At 48.6% G+C, this 21,647-nt stretch overlaps 1 protein-coding gene across 1 annotated transcript in view; it reads right to left on the bottom strand.

The window, feature by feature from the left end:
- CHMP5 (charged multivesicular body protein 5) overlaps positions 1 to 20,274 on the bottom strand; it is a 59,619-nt gene extending 39,345 nt beyond the window's left edge. The window contains exons 1-3 of the mRNA XM_075316514.1: positions 20,064 to 20,274; positions 7,454 to 7,558; positions 4,002 to 4,048 (exon numbers count right to left, since the gene is read on the bottom strand). Of these exons, the coding sequence (XP_075172629.1) occupies positions 4,002 to 4,048; positions 7,454 to 7,558; positions 20,064 to 20,132 (221 nt within the window). The 5' untranslated portion in view covers positions 20,133 to 20,274. The remainder of the gene's footprint in view (positions 1 to 4,001; positions 4,049 to 7,453; positions 7,559 to 20,063) is intronic.
- Positions 20,275 to 21,647: the final 1,373 nt, after the last annotated feature.

Genomic DNA, 21,647 nt, shown 5'->3' with positions numbered 1-21,647 from the left:
GTGTCCACTTGAGTGACTATTGTAATAAAGACCTTTTTGTATATTCACACAGGTGTATCCCTGCTTTTTGCATACCAGCTTTTCTCTCTTTATATATTGTTACTTTGGTGTGCCTAGGTGATCCCTGTACAGGTTAATTATTGGATGATTACATCCTTTAGGTGGTGCCCTCCTTACGTTTATATTGGTATATAGCCAAAAGCAATTAATGCGGCCGAACAGAGTAAATGTATACACTATAAGGAGAGAGATATATATATATATATATATATATATATATATATATATATATATATATATATATATATATATATATATATATATATATATATATATATATATATATACACATACATACACACATACACACACTTCGGCACCCAGGGGGGCCAGCACCTAGTAACAGGTGCTGCTTACCGACCGCCTTCAGCGGTTGTGTGTCCACCAGATTCCCTGCCTGGGCCTCCCAGAGCTGTGGAGCTCGGTCCTGAAGTTCTCCCCTGCAGAAGTGCTGATAGCAATGGCTGCCGGCGTTCTGAGAGGAGGAGGGAGCCGTGGGCGTGCCTCAGAAAGTGCGGGAATCTGGTGCCCCGCAGTGCTCAGTGAGGGGGGAGGAGGATACCTAAGTATGCTCCAGCCCTCACCGCTGACGTCTAGTCAAGCGTCCCGCCCTTATCCCTGACTGGCAGGCCCGGGGGCGGGAGTATGCGGTACTAGGCCGCAAAAGCCGGGGACTAAAGTTAGTAACGTGGCCGGGAAACAAGCGCGGTCGGCGCGGTAGTCCCGGTCACAAAAACACCCAGCAGCTGCTGCAGCGTCTGTTACACAGGCGCTCTATGCGCCGTCCCCAAGGGGACACAGAGTACCTCAGAGTAGCAGGGCCCTGTCCCTGATGATACCCGGCTCCTGTCCGTCAGATTCCCCCAGGGGCTGCGGAGGGAGCCCGGTCCCAGTGTATGGTGACCGGTTAGGATCCCACTTCACCCAGAGCCCCTAAGGGATGGGGAAGGATAACGGCATGTGGCTCCAGCCTTTGTACCCGCAATGGGTACCTCGACCTTAACAGCACCGCCGACCAGAGTGGGGTGAGAAGGGAGCATGCCGGGAGCCCTGTTAGGGCCCTCTTTTCTTCCATCCGACAAAGTCAGCAGCTGCTGCTGACTAAAATGTGGAGCTTGCGTGAATGTGTCTGCCTCCTTCAACACAAAGCAAAAAACTGATGGGCCCGTGATGCACGGGAGGGTGTATAGGCAGAGGGGAGGGGTTACACTTTTTAAAGTGTAATGCTTTGTGTGGCCTCCGGAGGCAGAAGCTATACACCCAATTGTCTGGGTCTCCCAATGGAGCGACAAAGAAAATATTTTTTCAAAACATTTTTCTTCTTTTCACTGTTCGACCTGCGGCTGTTAAAGGTACAATATGGCTGACTGATTCAGCCACCATCTGCCAGCAAAAGATGCAGGCTTGGAATTCAAGCCCATGTCAAAGGCAGGGAGAGGACATAGTAGGGGGAACATTATATATATTTTTTTATAATTAGCTAAAAAGGGAACCTGCCATGTGAAAAAAAACCCACTTAACCTGGAGATATAGGTTGAAAGGGAACCTGTCACCAGTTTTTGGGCCCATAACCTACGGCCACCACCACTGTGCTCTTATATACAGCATGTTAGAATGCTATATATAAGAGTCCAGACCGCTGTGTAGAACATAAACACTTTATAATACTCACCTAGAAGGTCGCTCCGGTGCGCAACAGTCGGATGGGTGACGCCGTTCTCCGGGACCAGTGCCTCCTCTTTCGGCTACATTGGTCTTCCTTATTCTGAAGCCGCGGTGCATGATGCGTCTATACGTCATACACACGCACTGGCATTGAGGTCCTGCACAGGCGTACTTTGATCTGCCCTGCTCAGGGCAGATCAAAGTATTGTAGTGCGCCTGCGCAGGACCTCAGTGCCGGCTAGTGTGGATGACTTAGGACGCGTCATGCACCGCGGCTTCAGAATAAGGAAGACCAAGATGGCCAAAAGGGGAGGCGCCGGCACTGGAGAATGGCGCCACCCATCCGACTGTTGTGCACTGGAGCGATCTTCTAGGAGAGTACTATAAAGTGTTTTTTATGTTATACATCACAGCCTGGGCTCTTATATACAGCATGTTAGAATGCCGTATATAAGAGCCCACTGGTGGTGGCCGCAGCTTATAGGCCCAAAAACTGGTGACAGGTTCCCTTTAATCTAGAGGGTAATAGTGTTGTGATCCTGTCCAGTGCCCATACTTAGAGCCCCGCTGAAGGGAGGAAATCAACTATTTCTCCCGACAGCGTTTGGCTTCCAGTCATATGGGTGTAGCGAGTGGCGGTTGTAACATCCTTTGTACTGACTGACAGCTGGTTCTAATGCACCGCTTATGTTGTAAGGTCTCAGTTGTGTACAAATAGTTGCTCTGATACTCATCCTGAAAAGTGCTCTTGCGTATGTCATGCAAGTGTTTTGCTTTCCTACATTCCGTATGACATGCAAGTGTATAGGTTTTTCTTCCCTAGCATCTCAGCAACAAGCGTATGCCATTTGTGTGACATGCGTATACGATTTGTGTGACATGCGTATGTAATGCCATGCAATAATTTTTTCGCACCCATAGACTTGCATTGGTAAGTCTGGTGCAGTCTATGCAGCATGCTGCTATTTTATCCTCAGCACGATCAGAGCTGAGGAAAACAATAGCAGAAGGACACTGCCTGATTGATTAAGGGTACCTTCACACTTAGCGATGCAGCAGCGATCCGACCAGCGATCTGACCTGGTCAGGATCGCTGCTGCATCGCTACATGGTCGCTGGTGAGCTGTCAAACAGGCAGATCTCACCAGCGACCAGTGAACAGCCCCCACAGCCAGCAGCGACGTGCAAGCGACGCTGCGCTTGCACGGAGCCGCCGTCTGGAAGCTGCGGAGACTGGTAACTAAGGTAAACATCGGGTATGGTTACCCGATGTTTACATTAGTTACCAGCGCACACCGCTTACTTGTGTGTGCAGGGAGCAGGGAGCCGCGCACACTGAGCGCTGCCTCCTTGCTCTCCTAGCTACAGTACACATCGGGTTAATTAACCCGATGTGTAATGCAGCTACATGTGCAGAGAGCAGGGAGCCGCGCACACTGCTTAGCGCTGGCTCCTTGCTCTCCTAGCTGCTGTACACATCGGGTTAATTAACCCGATGTGTACAGCAGCTACATGTGCAGAGAGCCGGAGCCGGCAGCACAGGCAGCGTGAGAGCTGCAGAGGCTGGTAACTAAGGTAAATATCGGGTAACCACCTTGGTTACCCGATGTTTATCTTGGTTACAAGCTTACCTCAGCTGTCAGACGCCGGCTCCTGCTCCCTTCATTTGTCGCTCTCTCGCTGTCACACACAGCGATCTGTGTGTCACAGTGGGAGAGCGCCTTTGAAGAAAACGAACCAGGGCTGTGTGTAACGAGCAGCGATCTCGCAGCAGGGGCCAGATCGCTGCTCAGTGTCACACACAGCGAGATCGCTAATGAGGTCACTGCTGCGTCACAAAAAGCGTGACTCAGCAGAGATCTCGGCAGTGAGCTCGCTGTGTGTGAAGCACCCCTTACACTGGTGCGAGTGCAATCCCATGTTTTATCAGATCGCACTCGTCTGTGAATATCACAAGTGGAGCCGAGACCTGACGGTGAACTCTGGAGAGTCGGAATTGCAGCCACGTAGAGTAAGGGAGAGGAGCAGAATGGTGCTGGAAACCAGAGATCATCAGGGAGTATATCACTGCACTTACACTACAATATGCACACATTTACTGGAGTTAATAAAAAAATAAATTAAAGAAGCGCTATCAATTTGTTTAACTTTTATAAGACTTTACACAAGTTTAGCAATGCCACGATCTATCAAACGAAGGTCCCTGCCTACACTACGTGTGCTATGGATCACCAATGGCCATTCGTGACTTATCCGTTACATTGGGCAGAACTCACATTCTCTTCTGCTTCAGGACTCGCATGGCTTTTTGCTTCACCATGTTCTGTAAAGATAATGGAAAGTGTCAGCTGCAGGTAAAGGCCGGGTAATGTTATAACTACAGAACATTTAACACTTATTAGAAGCTCTACATTGAATGCAATACAACATTATTATATACATTTCTAAAATAAACAAACATAAAACCAAAGTAACAGTAGTGGCTTTCCATACTGAAACCTTAGATAAAAATACTACAAAGAATCTTTACAAGTTTTATGTTTCAGTAATTTTGTTCCCCATATGTTTAGCAATGTTCATTATAAAATGGTAGGAAGCTTCCCTTTAGGCAAGCTGTAGAATAATCCGGAGAACTAGCAATATATTACTGGTTTCAGTTAGTAATGACATATGTGTACAGCAGCTGAGAAAGGTGGATACTCCCAGTAATGAGATCAGTTCTGCTGTCACATGACATGTCATGAGTCACATGACTTCATAATAAACCCACAGATAACACAAGTTCTGGCATCTGAAACCAAAGCCTCATAACCCACACCCAGTTACTCAGCAGAATGGCATGTTATGCATGTGACCAGCCATATGCAGGTGTGACTCCGGTACCCATGCTCCAAAATCTTCCTCGCTAAAGTTCCCAGGATCCCAACGTATTGTTACCCCTCTATAAATCACTTGTAAGGCCACATCTGGAATATGGGAACCAGTTTTGGGCTCCACATTTTAAAAAGGACATTCAGAAGTTAGAGGCAGTTCAAAGGCGGCAACTAGACTATTACAAGGAATGGAAGGCTTCCCATATGATGACAGGTTGAAAAAGTTAGATATGTTTAGCTTAGAAAAAAGACGTCTCAGAGGAGATCTCATTTATATGTATAAATACATGTGTGGTCAATATAAAAGGACTGGCACATGACTTATTCCTTCCAAAGACAGTACTAAGGACCAGGGGGCACTCACTGCGAGTGGAAGAAAAGCGATTCCGACACCTAAATAGGAAAGGATTCTTTACAGTTAGAGCAGTCAGACTGTGGAATACCCTACCACAAGAGGTAGTAATGGCAGATACTATAACAGCTTTCAAAAAAAAAAGGGCTGGATGATTTCCCCAGAAAACAAAAATAAGTAAATATGGCACTACGGCCTATAGGTAGTTTAGTGACAAAAACAAAACAAAATATATATTATATATAAATGGTAGAGAATGGCTGAACTTGATGGACTCCTTTTCATGTTATGCAACTATGGATGTTTTCATGATCATACAGGCCATTATCATCACAATATCATTGCCTGTGCCCATCATAATCAGTCTTCAGCATCCACTGACACATAGAAAGACTACAGGGATGGCCTCATCCACGTTAGTTCTGTACTACTAATCCAATAGTTAATACAGCAGTTCAGACAATCATTTATTAAGGTGACTGTATTTCCCATTTGTTTCCATAAGGCCCTGGTCACATCTGTGTCAATGTTACTTTCTCCAATCAAAACAACCGACATGTAGACAAAGAACAATCAACCATATTACAAGTCAACGCAGTGTATAGGACACAACCAGATGCAGCTCTTCCCATCCACAAAAATACATACGGATATAACTATTAGCTTTTAAAGGAATTTTCCCACAAACAAAAGTACATGGTCATCAATAGACATTATTATAACAATAATGATATTATATTAACAATAATAATAATAATAATAATGATAATGAAGTTCCATCATTGGACAGGTTTAGAAAAATAAATAAAACCTCCAAGGTATGGGAAAGGGGGACGGGAAAGCTCACCAGGTTCTCAAAAAAATAAAAACAAACAGTCCTGTGCTGAGATAATCTTATAGACGTGCCCCTGCTATGTACTGTGTAATGGCCGTGTCTGACTGTACAGGGACATGGTCCGATCATACCACATCTCCTGAGTAGGTGAAAAGTATACAGATAACACAGCACGGGATCAGAGCTGATTTATTTCCATGCCTGTTTCTAGACATGTTTTACCTCACAAAAAGAATCAGCTGTGATCCCATGCTGTAATGTGTTTGTACTCTTTTGCATCTTCCCCTGCTCAGGAGATGTGGTATGATCAGACCATGTTCCTGTACAGTCAGACACGGCCATTACACAGTACATAGCAGGGGCACATATACAAGATTATCTCAGCACAGGAACATTTGTTTTTAATACATCCAATTGTGGAAATTATTATTCCAACAAAAAAAAAAAAAAAAAAAAAAAAGAATAAATCGCAACAAGAGCAACTATAAATAAATTATATGCATGCACATATGTATAAATGCAAAAAAAAAAAAAAAAAACCCAACATTTTTTAATAGCAAAAAAGTTAAGGTAATAAGAAGATAAAGATCTATAAGTTATCAGTGCTTGCATCTAATTTTTGTATTAAAAAAAAAAAATTCTAAAAATATTATTTTAGCTATTATTTCATGGGCTAAGCTTTACTTGAAAATGAGGCAAATTAGCTTCAGATAATTGCCACACATATGTTGAGTCTTGGTGAGACAGCCTGTAGTGCCACTATAGGGACTCTTGCACACAGTGGGGATAACGGTGCATATAGGCACAGACAAAATACTTCCTTTAAATGGGGTGTCCAGTCGAGTGAAATTGATGACAAAACAGAGTGTAAAGGCTACTTTACACGCTTCATTTTCTCGTGCGTTCGCATGTGCGATCGCACCCGCCCCCATCGTTTGTGCGATACAGGCAATTTGCTGCCTGTGTCGCGCAAACTCGGTAACCCCCGTCACACGTACTTACCTCCCGAACGACCTCACTGTGGGCGGCGAACATCCTCTTCCTGAATGGGGAGGGACGTTCGGCGTCACAGCGACATCACACAGCGACCGGCCAATAGAAGCGGAGGGGCGGAGATGAGCGGGACGTAAACATCCCGACCACCTCCTTCCGCATTGGCGGCGGCCGCAGGTAAGCTGTGTTCATCGTTCCCGGGGAGTCACACAGAGGGACGTGTACTGCCTCGGGAACGATGAACAGCCGGAGCACAGAAGGACGATCGATATTTTGAAAATGAGCGACGTGTCAATGAGCAACGATAAGGTGAGTATTTTTGCTCGTTCACAGTCACTCATTTGTGTTACACGCTACGATATGTCAAACGATGCCGGATGTGCATCACTGACGACGTGACCCCGACGACATATCGTTAGATATATCGTAGCGTGTAAAGCCCGCTTTAGTCAGTAATATCATCCTGATGGGGTACAATTCCCAACACCTAAACCGATCAGCTGTACCTGGCAGTGACCACTACACATTAGATGGCACTGCACACTGCAGGGGTGTGCAATGGTTAGTGGGGGGTGTCTAAAGTTGGACCTTCACCAATATTAATCCATCTTCTTATGTGAAATACATTTTAGATGCTTCCTGAATAATACATTTGTGCACTGGTTAAGGCCATACCTTGGAGGGCCCTTCCCTCATTTTCTTCATCTGGTCTTTATATTTCATGAGTTCTGCGTCAAGCCGGGCAATCTTCTTGTCAATTGATTCTGCTCTGCTGTCAACCTTTAAGAAAAATAATACAGAATATTGTAGGTGGCTATACATAAACTGTACAGATATGGCCAATGAGCTATGCCTGCAACAATGCCAAGGGGGCACCCAGCACACCTACAAACCTTCACAATCATTATACAAGTGATTTACTGTAAAAGCACTGTGGTGTTATGTGCTGCACTCTCTGACGGTAGACTTATTAAGACCTGAATGCCTTGCTGTAATAATATTTGACATGGTATGGGTGCTAGATTACTGGAGATGGGACATTGTTCCGTTATTTCTATCGTTATATGTGGAGTCAGACCTTATACACAGATTCTCTGGTTTCCTACTAATAAAGTAGAGCCCCGTATCTATCAGAGAGAGCTGAGAGTGGCACAAAGAATGCTCCGTAATCCAGAGCTAATCACAGTAATATACAGTGCCTTGAGAAAGTATTCACCCCCTTGACTTTGTACCTATTTTGTTACTTTAGAACCTGTGTTTAGATATTTTTGTAATCCAATTTGTATGTGACACTCAGCACTAAATAGTGTAAATTGGGGAAGAGATTGTCATTGCTGGAAACCTGACAATGTTCTAGGCCAAAATCCATTTCTGTCAATTTGCAGGAAACGATAAATCAAATGTCCAGTGACAGAAAGGGGTTTCTTTTTTCTATGACCCCTTGATTTCCACAACGTGGTGTCCTGGAATCAGACGTTACATTGTACTGGTGTGTACGACCAATGTGAGTGTACGACCAATTGGCCCCTGTCAATGTACTAGAGCGTGCGACTGATCAGCCCCCCTGCCAATGTACTAGAGCGTGCGACTGATCGGCCCCTACCAATGTACTGGAGTGTATGACTGATCGGCCCCTACCAATGTACTAGAGCGTGCGACTGATCGGCCCCTACCAATGTACTGGAGTGTATGACTGATCGGCCCCTACCAATGTACTGGAGTGTATGACTGATCGGCCCCTACCAATGTACTGGAGTGTATGACTGATCGGCCCCTACCAATATACTGGAGTGTATGACTGATCGGCCCCTACCAATGTACTGGAGTGTATGACTGATCGGCCCCTGCCAATGTACTAGAGCGTGCGACTGATCGGCCCCTACCAATGCACTGGAGCGTGTGACTGATCGGCCCCTACCAATGTACTGGAGTGTGTGACTGATCGTCCCCTACCAATAATAACAGGGTCGGTACCGCAGGACTGGCGCATAGCAAACGTGGTGCCAATATTCAAAAAGGGGACAAAAACTGAGCCGGGAAATTATAGGCCGGTAAGTTTAACCTCTACGGTTGGTAAAATCCTTGAGGGTTTCTTGAAAGATGCTATACTGGAGTATCTCAAGAAAAATAACCTTATGACAGAGTATCAACATGGGTTTATGAGGGATCGATCCTGTCAAACTAATTTGATCAGCTTCTATGAAGAGGTAAGTTCAAGCCTGGACCAGGGAAATGCAGTGGATGTTGTGTATATGGACTTTTCAAAAGCTTTTGATACGGTGCCACACAAAAGGTTGGTACATAAAATGAGAATAATGGGGATAGGGGAAAATATGTGTAACTGGGTTAAAAACTGGCTCAGTGATAGGAAACAAAGGGTGGTTATTAATGGTACGTACTCGGACTGGGTCTCAGTTCATAGTGGGGTACCACAGGGGTCAGTATTGGGCCCGCTTCTTTTCAACATATTTATTAATGACCTTGTTGGGGGCATGTGGAGTAGAATTTCAATATTTGCAGATACTAAACTCTGCAGGGTAATCAATACAGAGGAGGATAATTTTATATTACAGGGAGATTTATGTAAATTGGAGGATTGGGCTGAGAAGTGGCAATTGAAGTTTAATGTAGATAAATGTAAGGTCATGCACTTGGGTAGAGGAAATAAGTACATAATCATAAATGTTAATTGTAAAACACTGGGTAAAACAGACACAGAAAAAGACTTGGGTGTATGGGTGGATGGTAAACTTCACTTTAGTGGACAGTGTCAGGCAACTGCTGCCAGGGCTAATAAAATAATGGGATGTATTAAAAGAGGTATAAGTGTTCATGAAAAAAATATAGTTCTACCCCTGTACAAGTCACTAGTGCGACCCCACTTAGAATACTGTGTACAATTCTGGTCACCGATATATAAGAAGGACATAGCTGAACTGGAGAGGGTGCAGAGAAGAGCCACCAAGATTATTAGAGGGATGGGTGGGCTGTAATACCAAGACAGGTTATTAAACTTGGGGTTATTTAGTTTGGAAAAACGAAGGCTTAGGGGGGGATCTAATCACAATGTATAAATATATGAGGGGACAGTACAGAGACCTTTCCAAAGATCTTTTTACACCTAGGCCTGCGACTGGAACGCGGGGGCATCCGCTACGTCTTGAGGAAAGAAGGTTTAATCATAATCACAGACGAGGATTCTTTACTGTACGAGCAGTGAGACTATGGAACTCTCTGCCGCATGATGTTGTAATGAGTGATTCACTACTAACATTTAAGCAGTTATGTATATTGGATTTTATGACAGGGTGTTGATCCAGGGAACTAGTCTGATTGCCGGATGTGGAGTCAGGAAGGAAATTTTCTCCCCATTGGAACTTGTTTGCCACATTGGGTTTTTTTTTGCCTTCCTCTGGATCAACATGTTAGGCTACGGGTTGAACTAGATGGACTTAGAGTCTCCCTTCAACCTTAAAAACTATGATACTATGATGAATGTACTGGAGTGTATGACTGATCGGCCCCTGCCAATGTACTGGAGTGTGTGACTGATCGGCCCCTACCAATGTACTAGAGTGTGCGACTGATCGGCCCCTGCCAATGTACTGGAGTGTGCGACTGATCGGCCCCTGCCAATGTACTGGAGTGTGCGACTGATCGGCCCCTGCCAATGTACTGGAGTGTGTGACTGATCGGCCCCTGCCAATGTACTGGAGTGTGCGACTGATCGGCCCCTGCCAATGTACTGGAGTGTGTGACTGATCAGATGCACATTTAACTGGAACGTTAACCGCTTCACTGATGCCTCTGCTCTTTGCCAGTCATTGCACTGGTTGCCTATCCGCTACAGAATCCAACATAAACTTATCACTCTCACTCACAAAGCTCTCCACGGTTCTGCACCACCCTACATCTCCTCCCTTATCTCTGTCTATCACCCCACCCGTGCCCTCCACTCTGCTAATGACTTAAGACTGACATGCTCAACAATTCGAACCTCCCACTCCCGTCTTCCAAGATTTCTCACGAGCTGCGCCTATGTTCTGGAACTCACTACCAAGAGAAATCCGATTAATTCCCAACATCCACACCTTTAAGCGGGCCCTAAAAACGCATTTCTTTAGGCTACATGCGCACGCTGCTTCTTTTTCGTGTTCACAAACTGCAGCCAAAACTGCACCTTGTCAGAGAGAGCCTGGAAATGTCACAAAAAATGTAGGTCCTTTTTTGGTGCGTTTTTGGCTGCAGTTTTGTCAACAATTGTTTCATGTATTTTTCAGTTCAAACAAGCCCATAATGCTTGTCTTGATCCGGGAAAATTTGCTTGTCCGGCGGCCGGATGGAACGTTGAGGGGAACGTTTTTGTACCCGGCAAAAATACGGCTCTGGTGGGGTGTTTTATAATGATAGCCTATGGACGCTGGATCATATGCCGGAACCGGCGCCGGTTTCGTTTTTGGGCATGCCCAGACTGTGTGTAAATAGTCTCTCTGTCGGTCGGTCTCTCCCTCCCTCCCTTATACTCATCAATCACGGGCGCGGCGCTGCACGGCTGTCACACTGCTCCGGCGGCTTCTCCTCTTTTGAAAATGCCGGCTGCTCATTATTCCATCACATTTTCCCTGCTTCCCCCGCCCACCGGCGCCTATGATTGGTTGCAGTAAGACACGCCCCCCCCTGAGTGACAGCTGTCTCACTGCACCCAATCACAGCAGCCGGTGGGCGTGTCACTATGGCGCATAGAAATAAATTTAAAAAACGGCGTGCGGTCCCCCCCAATTTCAATGCCAGCCAGATAAAGCCATATGGCTGAAGGCTGGTATTCTCAGGATGGGGCGCTCCACGTTATGGGGAGCCCCCCTGCCTAACAATATCAGTCAGCAGCCGCCCAGAATGGCCGCATCCATTAGATGCGGCTGTTCTGGGGCTGTACCCGGCTCTTCCCGATTTGCCCTGGTGCGCTGGCAAATCGGGGTAATAAGGAGTTATTGGCAGCCCATAGCTGCCAATAAGTCCTAGATTAATCATGTCAGGCGTCTCCCCGAGATACCTTCCATGATTAATCTGTAAGTTACAGTAAATAAACACACACACACCCGAAAAAATCCTTTATTAGAAATAAAAAACACTAACAAATTCCCTCGTTCTCCCATTTAATAAGCCCGACAAAGCCCTCCATGTCCGGCGTAATCCAGGATGGTCCAGCGTCGCTTCCAGCTCTGCTGCATGGAGGTGACCGGAGCAGCAGCAGACACCGCCGCTCCTGTCAGCTCCACGCAGCAAATGAAGACAGCCGCGCGATCAGCTGATGATGTCACTGAGGTTACCTGCGGCCACCGCTGAATCCAGCGGTGGCCGCGAGTAACCTCAGTGACAGCTCATCTGATCGCATGGCTCACCACATTTGGTGGCTCTGGCAGCTGAAAACATTGATTTTCCCCTCTCGCTGCTGCCGCCGCTGATAGTCACGTCCTCCACATCATCTCCCCTGTGCGTGCACGCTGGAGACAACGGTACTTCGGGGAACACGTGAAGGACGGGACTATCAGCGGCGGCGGCAGCTAGAGGGGTCAATCATCTCCTCTGTGCGTGCATGCTGGGGACAGCGGTACTTTGGGGAACACGTGGAGGATGGGACTATCAGCGGCAGCGAGAGGGGGATGGACATTGGCAGCTGAAAACATTGATTTTTCCCCTCTCGCTGCCGCTGATAGTCCCGTCCTCCACATCATCTCCCCTGTGCGTGCACGCTGGGGACAGTGGTACTTCGGGGAACACGTGGAGCACGGGACTATCAGTGGAAATTTTGGAAATATACTTACCAATTCAATCAGCTTCCTTACATTAATCTGCATACGTTGATACCAGGTCATGTCTTCTGCTGCACTCCAAAGTACTGCTCCTACACTATTTAGCATGGAACAATGGGGTTTCCACTTGCCTGTTACCTCACTTCCTGACAAATCACCTGCGTTTTTGGTACCAAAAACGCAGGTAAAATGCACCAATTTGATAGCATGCATATTTCCTGCGTTTTTGATGCCCTCATTGATTTCAATGGGTGACAAATGTTGACAAAAACGCAGGAAGAATGAACATGCTGCATTTTTTTTGTCACAAACTTTTGACAAAAAAAAACCGCTGACAAATAAACTGCAATGTGCGCATGACAAATCTGACTTCTCATAGACTTTGCTGGGAAGTCAAATGTCAGAAAGTTCTGCTGACAAAACTGCAGCCAAAAAAGCAGCGTGCGCATGTAGCCTAAGGGTATGTGCGCACTAGGCGTTTTTTTCACGCTGCGTTTTATGTGCGTTTTTGTCTAAAAAACGCACCCGCGGCTAAAAAAACGAGGCAAAAACGCAGGCGTTTTTGCCGCGATTTGGTGCGTTTTTTGCTGCATTTTTGCTCACTGCGTTTTTAATCAGTGCACAATGCCATTAAAGATTGTTGATGAAAAAAGAAAAAAAAAAGTCTGATGTCATTTCCTTCTTCAAAATGTTCATTGTATGCAGGAGAGCAGACAGCTGCAGAACTAGTGTATGCAGGAGAGCAGACAGCAGCTGCAGAACTACAAGTCTCAGCATCCTCCATTCACTAGTGTATGGAGGAGAGCAGACAGCAGCTGCAGAACTACAAGTCTCAGCATCCTCCATTCACTAGTGTATGCAGGAGAGCAGACAGCAGCTGCAGAACTACAAGTCTCAGCATCCTCCATTCACTAGTGTATGCAGGAGAGCAGACAGCAGCTGCAGAACTACAAGTCTCAGCATCCTCCATTCACTAGTGTATGCAGGAGAGCAGACAGCAGTTGCAGAACTACAAGTCTCAGCATCCTCCATTCACTAGTGTATGCAGGAGAGCAGACAGCAGCTGCAGAACTACAAGTCTCAGCATCCTCCATCCAGGACTGTATGCAGGAGAGCAGACAGCAGCTGCAGAACTACAAGTCTCAGCATCCTCCATCCAGGACTGTATGCAGTTTTTTGCCCAAAAAGAAAAAAAAAAATGACGTGGGCTTCGCCATATTTTTGTATGCTAGCCGGGTACAGCAGGCAGGTACGGGCTGCCCCCAACCCCCAGCTGCCTATTTGTACCCGGCTGGGAACCAAAAATATAGAGAAGCCCTTTTTTTTTTAATTATTTCATGAAATAATTAAAAAAAAAAATGACGTGGGCTTCGCCTAATTTTTGAGTCCAGCCGGGTACAACTAGGCAGCTGGGGATTGGAATCCACAGTGCAGGGTGCCCATGCTTTCTGGGCACCCCCACTGCGAATTGCAGTCCGCAGCCACCCCAGAAAATGGCGCTTTCATAGAAGCGCCATCTTCTGGCGCTGTATCCAACTCTTCCAGCTGCCCTGAAGCCGGGTGGCTAGCTAGGTAATAATGGGGTTAGGGCTAGCTGTATAGCTGGCCCTAAGCCCGAAATTCATGGTGTCACGCCAATATTAGACATGGCCACCATGAATTTCTAGTAATGATAAAAAAAAAAACACAACACAGAGAAAAATATTTTTATTAGAAATAAAACACAACACAATTAGTGACTCCATCTTTATTGAAATAAACCCCCCTCCGCAGTAATCCTGGGTCAGGGTCCCGCGCCGTCCAATCAGGATCCAATATCATCTGATCGGTTTGCTGGAAGGCAAAGCGATCAGATGATGTGTCAGGATCAAGTGCCTGAATCACATCACACATCAGCTGATTGTATAAAAGCCGATTATACAATCAGCTGATGCATCAGTAGAAAAAAAAATAAAAAATAATACTCACTTATGTGCTGTGCTGATTACCGGCAGCTCCTGGAGCGATCGATTGGACAGGAGTCTGATCCTATACGATCGCTGCCGGAGCTGCCGGTAATCAGCTGATGAAGTCCCCTGACGGCAGGATCAGCTGATAGCCGGCCGGGCGCGAAAAAGCCGGCGACACCGCGATCAGCTGATGCGTCAGGTGACTGCATCAGGTGATCCACCGCCAGGTCCTGCAAGCAAGGTCCTGCCCCGGGGAGACTGCACACAGCCAGAGCGGCGGGACCGGGAGGAGCTGGGAGCGGGCATGGCACCGGGACCCTGCGGACAGGTGAGTATATGACATTTTTTTTTTTCTACTGTTCACTTTGGTTTTCGCCGCTGCCTCCACCTCCCGCCCAGACACGGCGCCGCACGGAGCTGACATGCACAGGACGGGAGGTGGAGGCAGCGGTGACGGTACCGGGAGGATTCATGCTTCTGTGTTTACCAACAGAAGGAATCCTCTTCCTGTACACGTCACTGTAGTGCCCACCCCTTGCGTGTATAGCTGCGTTTTTAGTCATAGAAACGCGGCTATATGCGTTATTCATTGCGTTTTTAACATCTCATTGAATTCAATGAGTGAAAAACGCAGTGGAAAACGCAGAAATAATTGACATGCTGCGTTTTTGTGGTCACCACAAAAACGCAGCTAAAAAAAAAACGCTGTGTGAGGACAGCACTTCTGAAAACCCATTGACATTGCTGGGGAAGCAATGTCACTGCGTTTTCAGCACAAAAACGCGGTAAAAAACGCCGCTAAAAACGCGGCAAAAACGCCTAGTGCGCACATAGCCTTAGACTAGCCTATCACCTCACTGCCCTGATCTAATCCAGTCCCTTTCTGCCCTTCATAAAACTTACTTCCAGTTCTCGTCCCCTGTACCTGTATGAATTCTGGCCAATGACGGGTTCATGCAGCTGCTTTTGAATACCCTATTAAATCGATGGCTGGACCATATATGACAAGCTTTTCTCCCCCCATTCACCTTTTGTGTCTCCCCTATTTCCTCATAGACTGTAAGCTTACGAGCAGGGCCCTCACTCCTCCTGGTATCTTACTTTTGTTATTTTGTATTGTCTCATATTGTCTGTACATGTCCCCTCTTAATTGTAAAGCGCTGCGGAATATGTTGGCGCTATAGAAATAAAAATATTATTAAAAACCATCAAGGAAACTATGCGAGGCAATGCCAGTATTTGTATGTGTGGATAATAATGGGGTACAGTGCGCCCCTCACAGGCCTCTGCCACACACTGAAGTACTGGGGTGCACATGTAGTGGGTGGGCCTACCCCCTACTAGTTTAACATAGTTACCCGGCATTGTGATTATTAAAAGTGTTGAATTATATGTTTTTTATGTGATGTGTTAGGGCACCCCCTAGTGGCCGGGTGGGACGGCTGTTGCCACCGGGGAGGAGGAGTCGGCCGGATATCTAGGCTAGGTCTGAATGTGTGTGGGGTAGAGAGATCCGGGTCAGCGGAGTGCGAGCATCTGCAGCGGCAAGTGCGATAGTGTGAGCGGACCATCAAGGGACACCGGAGAGGAGGAGGTGGACGTAACCTCAGAGCCTATTCTGCCGGTGTGGGTCCGGTGTATGCTTGGCTGAATAGTGGGTGCCCGAAGGAAGTAGAGTACGGAGGGCATATCCCCACCCGAGGTGACGTCTGGTCAGAGTGTCCCCAGCTCCACTAATATTGCCGTGATCCGCTGACCGGAGTGGCTTTACCGGAGTGTCTGTCAAGCTGTGAGATCCGGGACAGCAGTGTGTGCACTTGGGCAGAGTGTGAGCGAAACAGCACGGGACACCGGAGATAAGGAGGTGGACGCAACCTCAGAGCCTATTCTGCCGGTGTGGGTTCCGGTGTATGCTTGGCTGAATCGTGGGTGCCCGAAGGAAGTAGAGTACGGAGGGCATATCCCCACCCGAGGTGGCGTTTGGTCAGGGTGTCCCCAGCTCCACTGAAAGTCTGCAACTGCCTGTTTCTTTGCTGTCTGCTGTTCGGATTATTGGACTGTGCTGAATAAATGTTCTCTTTTATTGCATTCAACTCTTGCCTGAAGTCTATTTGTGTAATGGAGAACGAAGACACTAGCACACACTGTTTTTAACTCTAAAGAAGTGATGAAGACAGGGATGTGCCTGCACCATAGTGCTGCCACGACTACACAGCCAGAGGCCTCCCTGCCTGGTCACTTCATGTGGCGTAGTCGGCAGGATCCGAGTCCTTTGCCGGAGAACCAGGAGTCTGAAGACCAAGTAGTGCCTGAAGCACGGAATTCGGACGATGAAAGAAGATTTCCAGTCCCATGGTGGGAGGAAGAAGTGCCCAAGGCGTTGGACCGGGTACAAGATGGCGGCAAGGAGGCCGTTATCTGTGAGGAAGAAAGGGCGCGAAAAGTAGGCGCCAAAAGAAGAGCCTGGGGCTGGCCGGCGCCGAAGAAAAAGGACAGAGTACTCCGCCCAAAGAGGGGAGGCGCCAGCTCCAGGGCATTGAAGACTAAGAAAAGGAAAAAGAAGTACCTCGGCGGAGGAGTCGAGATGATGCGTGAGGCTGGGGGTGGAGTTTGTTCAAAAGCGGGAAACGAAGACCCGCCTCCACTTCCTCCAGTCTCAGCGTCGACACCACCGCCATTACCAGTGATTCCGTTGAGAACCGAGATGGAGAACTTTGGGCAACCTGCGGAGTTGGCGACGACTATGGCCCTCATCAGCCTTGGCCGAGGCCGACCCCGGTTCGCCCCTGCTAGCGAGGCCGCGATAGCGGATCTCCCCATTGGGCCGGGAGGCTCTACGAGACCGGATAAGGTCTCTTGGAAGACTTCGTGGGACGCTCAAACCGGGAGCACCATTACGGAAGTGAAGGCGACCTATGCTACCCCGCCCATGCCAAGCCGTCCGGGGGTTGCTGTTTTCCCTTGGGACACCCCGCAGCTTAACGCCGCCGCCACACCATTTGTTCCGGTGCCGGAGTCAGCCGAAGAGTTAGCCGGGCGTCTAGAGGAGGACCACCTGGGCTTCTTCTGGGACCCAGTCATCGCCCCGCCGGAGAGGGCGCGTCCCAGTGTTCCGCCCCCGAAGCCTGATCCCGTCCGGGAACGGCTCCTGGCTGAGACCATAGTCCGGGAAATGCTGTCCGGGCCCGGTGGAGAGGATCTGGCCCAGCAGTTCGTGACCGGGGTGGTTGTTAAATTCAACCAGCAGGAGGGGTATGGATTCATCCGTGAAGTAGAGACCGGGGATGACTACTTTTACAACCGAGTTCACCTGGATGTAGAAGGACTCCCCAAGCGACTCCATACCCTGTGGCCGGGCGAGAAAGTCAGCTTCTTGCCGGACAAAGGCAGCCGCGGTCTGTTTGCGGTGTGTGTTTCCCGCATGCCCACCACCCGGGAAGCGGAGCAGTGGCAGGAGGAGATTGCGTGGGAGGAACAGCAAGAGCGACGACAGAGCCGTACCAGACCGGCCGCGCCTCCTCAACCCCGGCGCGTACCGACGGCTGCCCCGGAAGCAGAGGCAGAGCCAGCCCTCGATCCGGAGAGGCTCCCAACTGTGGTGGCGGTGACGCAAAATGTCAACAACAGGCCAGTTTTCATGCTGGACGCGTCGCCCGCCGCACCACCACCGTCCCGGGCGGAGACGCCATCACCACCAAGAGGTGCAGCAGCAGCTGTGCCGGAGGAGCCGTGCTACGCTCCGGTGTCTTTCAGGCGGATCCGCCGCCAGCCAGGACAAACTCTGGGGGCCTATATCCAGGCTCAAGCGGAAGAGTGGAAGAGGGCCTGGCCCCCAGAGTAAGCTGTTCGCTCCAGCACCTGTGAAGACCGGGATGGTTGTAAACCGGCAGAAAGTTGCTTTTGTTGAAAAGTTTTACGGGCCTGTTGCCCTTCAGCAAAGACCGGGAGCGCTATTGAAGCCTCCGGGCACCTTCAGCAAAGACCGGGAGCGCTATTGAAGCCTCCGGGCACCTTCAGCAAAGACCGGGAGCGCTATTGAAGCCTCCGGGCACCTTCAGCAAAGACCGGGAGCGCTATTGAAGCCTCCGGGCGCACATCTAAGACCGGGAGCGCTGTTGAGCCTCCGGGCGCTATCCAGAGACCGGGAGCGCTGCTGCGCCATCAAGCGCCCCTTAAGACCGGGAGCGCCGCTGAACTGGTGCCGCTGTTGAGGACTGAACCGAAAGGTTTTTATGTGTTTATGTTTTTATGTGTTTAAGAGCCTTGCCGGGAGGCTCGGATTTTAAGAGGGGAGGCATGTAGTGGGTGGGCCTACCCCCTACTAGTTTAACATAGTTACCCGGCATTGTGATTATTAAAAGTGTTGAATTATATGTTTTTTATGTGATGTGTTAGGGCACCCCCTAGTGGCCGGGTGGGACGGCTGTTGCCACCGGGGAGGAGGAGTCGGCCGGATATCTAGGCTAGGTCTGAATGTGTGTGGGGTAGAGAGATCCGGGTCAGCGGAGTGCGAGCATCTGCAGCGGCAAGTGCGATAGTGTGAGCGGACCATCAAGGGACACCGGAGAGGAGGAGGTGGACGTAACCTCAGAGCCTATTCTGCCGGTGTGGGTCCGGTGTATGCTTGGCTGAATAGTGGGTGCCCGAAGGAAGTAGAGTACGGAGGGCATATCCCCACCCGAGGTGACGTCTGGTCAGAGTGTCCCCAGCTCCACTAATATTGCCGTGATCCGCTGACCGGAGTGGCTTTACCGGAGTGTCTGTCAAGCTGTGAGATCCGGGACAGCAGTGTGTGCACTTGGGCAGAGTGTGAGCGAAACAGCACGGGACACCGGAGATAAGGAGGTGGACGCAACCTCAGAGCCTATTCTGCCGGTGTGGGTTCCGGTGTATGCTTGGCTGAATCGTGGGTGCCCGAAGGAAGTAGAGTACGGAGGGCATATCCCCACCCGAGGTGGCGTTTGGTCAGGGTGTCCCCAGCTCCACTGAAAGTCTGCAACTGCCTGTTTCTTTGCTGTCTGCTGTTCGGATTATTGGACTGTGCTGAATAAATGTTCTCTTTTATTGCATTCAACTCTTGCCTGAAGTCTATTTGTGTAATGGAGAACGAAGACACTAGCACACACTGTTTTTAACTCTAAAGAAGTGATGAAGACAGGGATGTGCCTGCACCATAGTGCTGCCACGACTACACAGCCAGAGGCCTCCCTGCCTGGTCACTTCACACATACAGCAGAGGTGGCAAAGGAGTAAAATTGGGGGCACAGGCGGCAGCACGGGGGGCGGCAGCACGGGGAGCCGCTGCTCAGGTGACGCTGTGACGTCAGAGGCCTGCTCACCGGGAGAACCGGACAATCAGGAAGTGTTTACATCACACGTGACTAATAACCCATGACAGCTGAGCGCCGCCCCCGGGCATTGTGTGGACATAGGGTCTCCCGGGACCCCGCACTGTTATATGGGGCTCATTATGAGGCTGTCCCCCTCCCTCCCGCCTCCATTGTGTCTGCTCAGCCGTCCACTTACACTCCCAATACAGTCCGTCAGATTCGGTGGAGGGGCCTTCGGCTTCGACTTCCCAAAGATTCTGTTCATTGTGTGCGCTGCCTGTGACTCGGGGAGCGATCACCGTAGACCGACGTCTTCCGATCCGTCACTAACGATCTGACACCGACCCCGGAAACAGCAACTAAACTAGACTGACTATGCCGGCCCCGTGACGTCATGTGGCCCCGCCCACCTCCGCCAATCAGGCTGCAGCAAGTTCACAGAAATCTAGAGGGAATCACTGCTGTGATTTATCGTCCTCGGTCACAGGCGCCATTGTGGGGAAGCCGCAGATTACACCAGGATCATGGAGGGCCGCATACTGCACAGTGGAGGGGCCAAGACCTCAAGAGTGGATTCATGAACGCCTCAAGACCACGCAGTTTATCGTGCTTTAGTTTTTTGTGTTTTTTTCAATGTATTTCTCTTCAGTTTTTTTTTCCTTTCTTCCAGGAGCCATAACGTTATTATCTTTCTATCCTCATTGTCATATGAGATCTTGGAGGGTTTTTGAAGACTATGAACTGAAAAATAGAAACAAAATGACATGGAATAGTGAAAAAACATGCATTTTTTACATTGCTTTTTGGAGTTTTAGAGGTTTTTTCTATATTGGAATGGTAGAAATCAAAACAATTTTATTCAAAATTTTTTTTTGCTTATGTGACGGTTTTCCACAGATACAAGATAAAAAACCAGACAAGTCCATAATGGTGAACGATGGATGGGAAAGGATAAGGCCTCATTCACACATCAGCATGTCATCAGTATTTGTCACAACCAGGAGTGTCTCCAAAACACAGAACAAGTGTCAAGCGTTCATTATAGCTTTTCTCTGTCAATTCCACCCCTGGCTTTGGCACACAAATACTGATGCAAAAAACTGATGTGTGAATGAGGCCTAAAAAGCCGCATTCAAGGGATATAAAAATCTACACACTCATTATAATGAAAACAACAAAAACCAGGAGAAACTTAGAGTATATGTGCAAATTACAAAAACTTTATTAAAGATCACACATGAGACATATCATCACGGTTTAAAATCTACCAAAAGAATAAAGGGGGAGTACAAGATGTATGATGGAACAGTGGGTAGCAGGGCCGGACTGGGACTAAAATTCAGCCCTGGCATTTGGGGGTGCACAGGCCCACTTGTTGCTTGGTGAATGTGTAATATCTTTGTGCACTTGTAGGTTGTGTAACACCAGGGCCGGCCAAATGCCGGGGCCCTGAGCTGCCGGGGGGGCCCACTCGCGGTGACAGGAGTGGCGCACCGCTACTTAGGGGGGCCCAGTGGCCATGCTGTCACCGCCCCCCTCCCCCCGCCGAGGATCGCGCTTTCAATTGTATCGGCATCGCAGGTGCTGTTACAATTGAGAGCAATGATGAGATTGTGAGCGGCGCGCTCCCTCTCTTATCATTCTCCCCACTGTAACTGTCGGTGTTCTGACAACTCTGCAGCAGAGCGCGGTGACGTCATCACTGCGCGCCTGCTGAGAGGTCAGAGCGAGCGACAGCAGTGGACGTGCCGACAAGGCCGGAGCAGCGGGGAAACGAGGA

This window comes from Anomaloglossus baeobatrachus, chromosome 6, assembly GCF_048569485.1.
Source record: "Anomaloglossus baeobatrachus isolate aAnoBae1 chromosome 6, aAnoBae1.hap1, whole genome shotgun sequence".
Classification (NCBI taxonomy): Eukaryota; Metazoa; Chordata; class Amphibia; order Anura; family Aromobatidae; genus Anomaloglossus; species Anomaloglossus baeobatrachus.
This window is presented reverse-complemented; position numbering and strand designations above follow the sequence as displayed.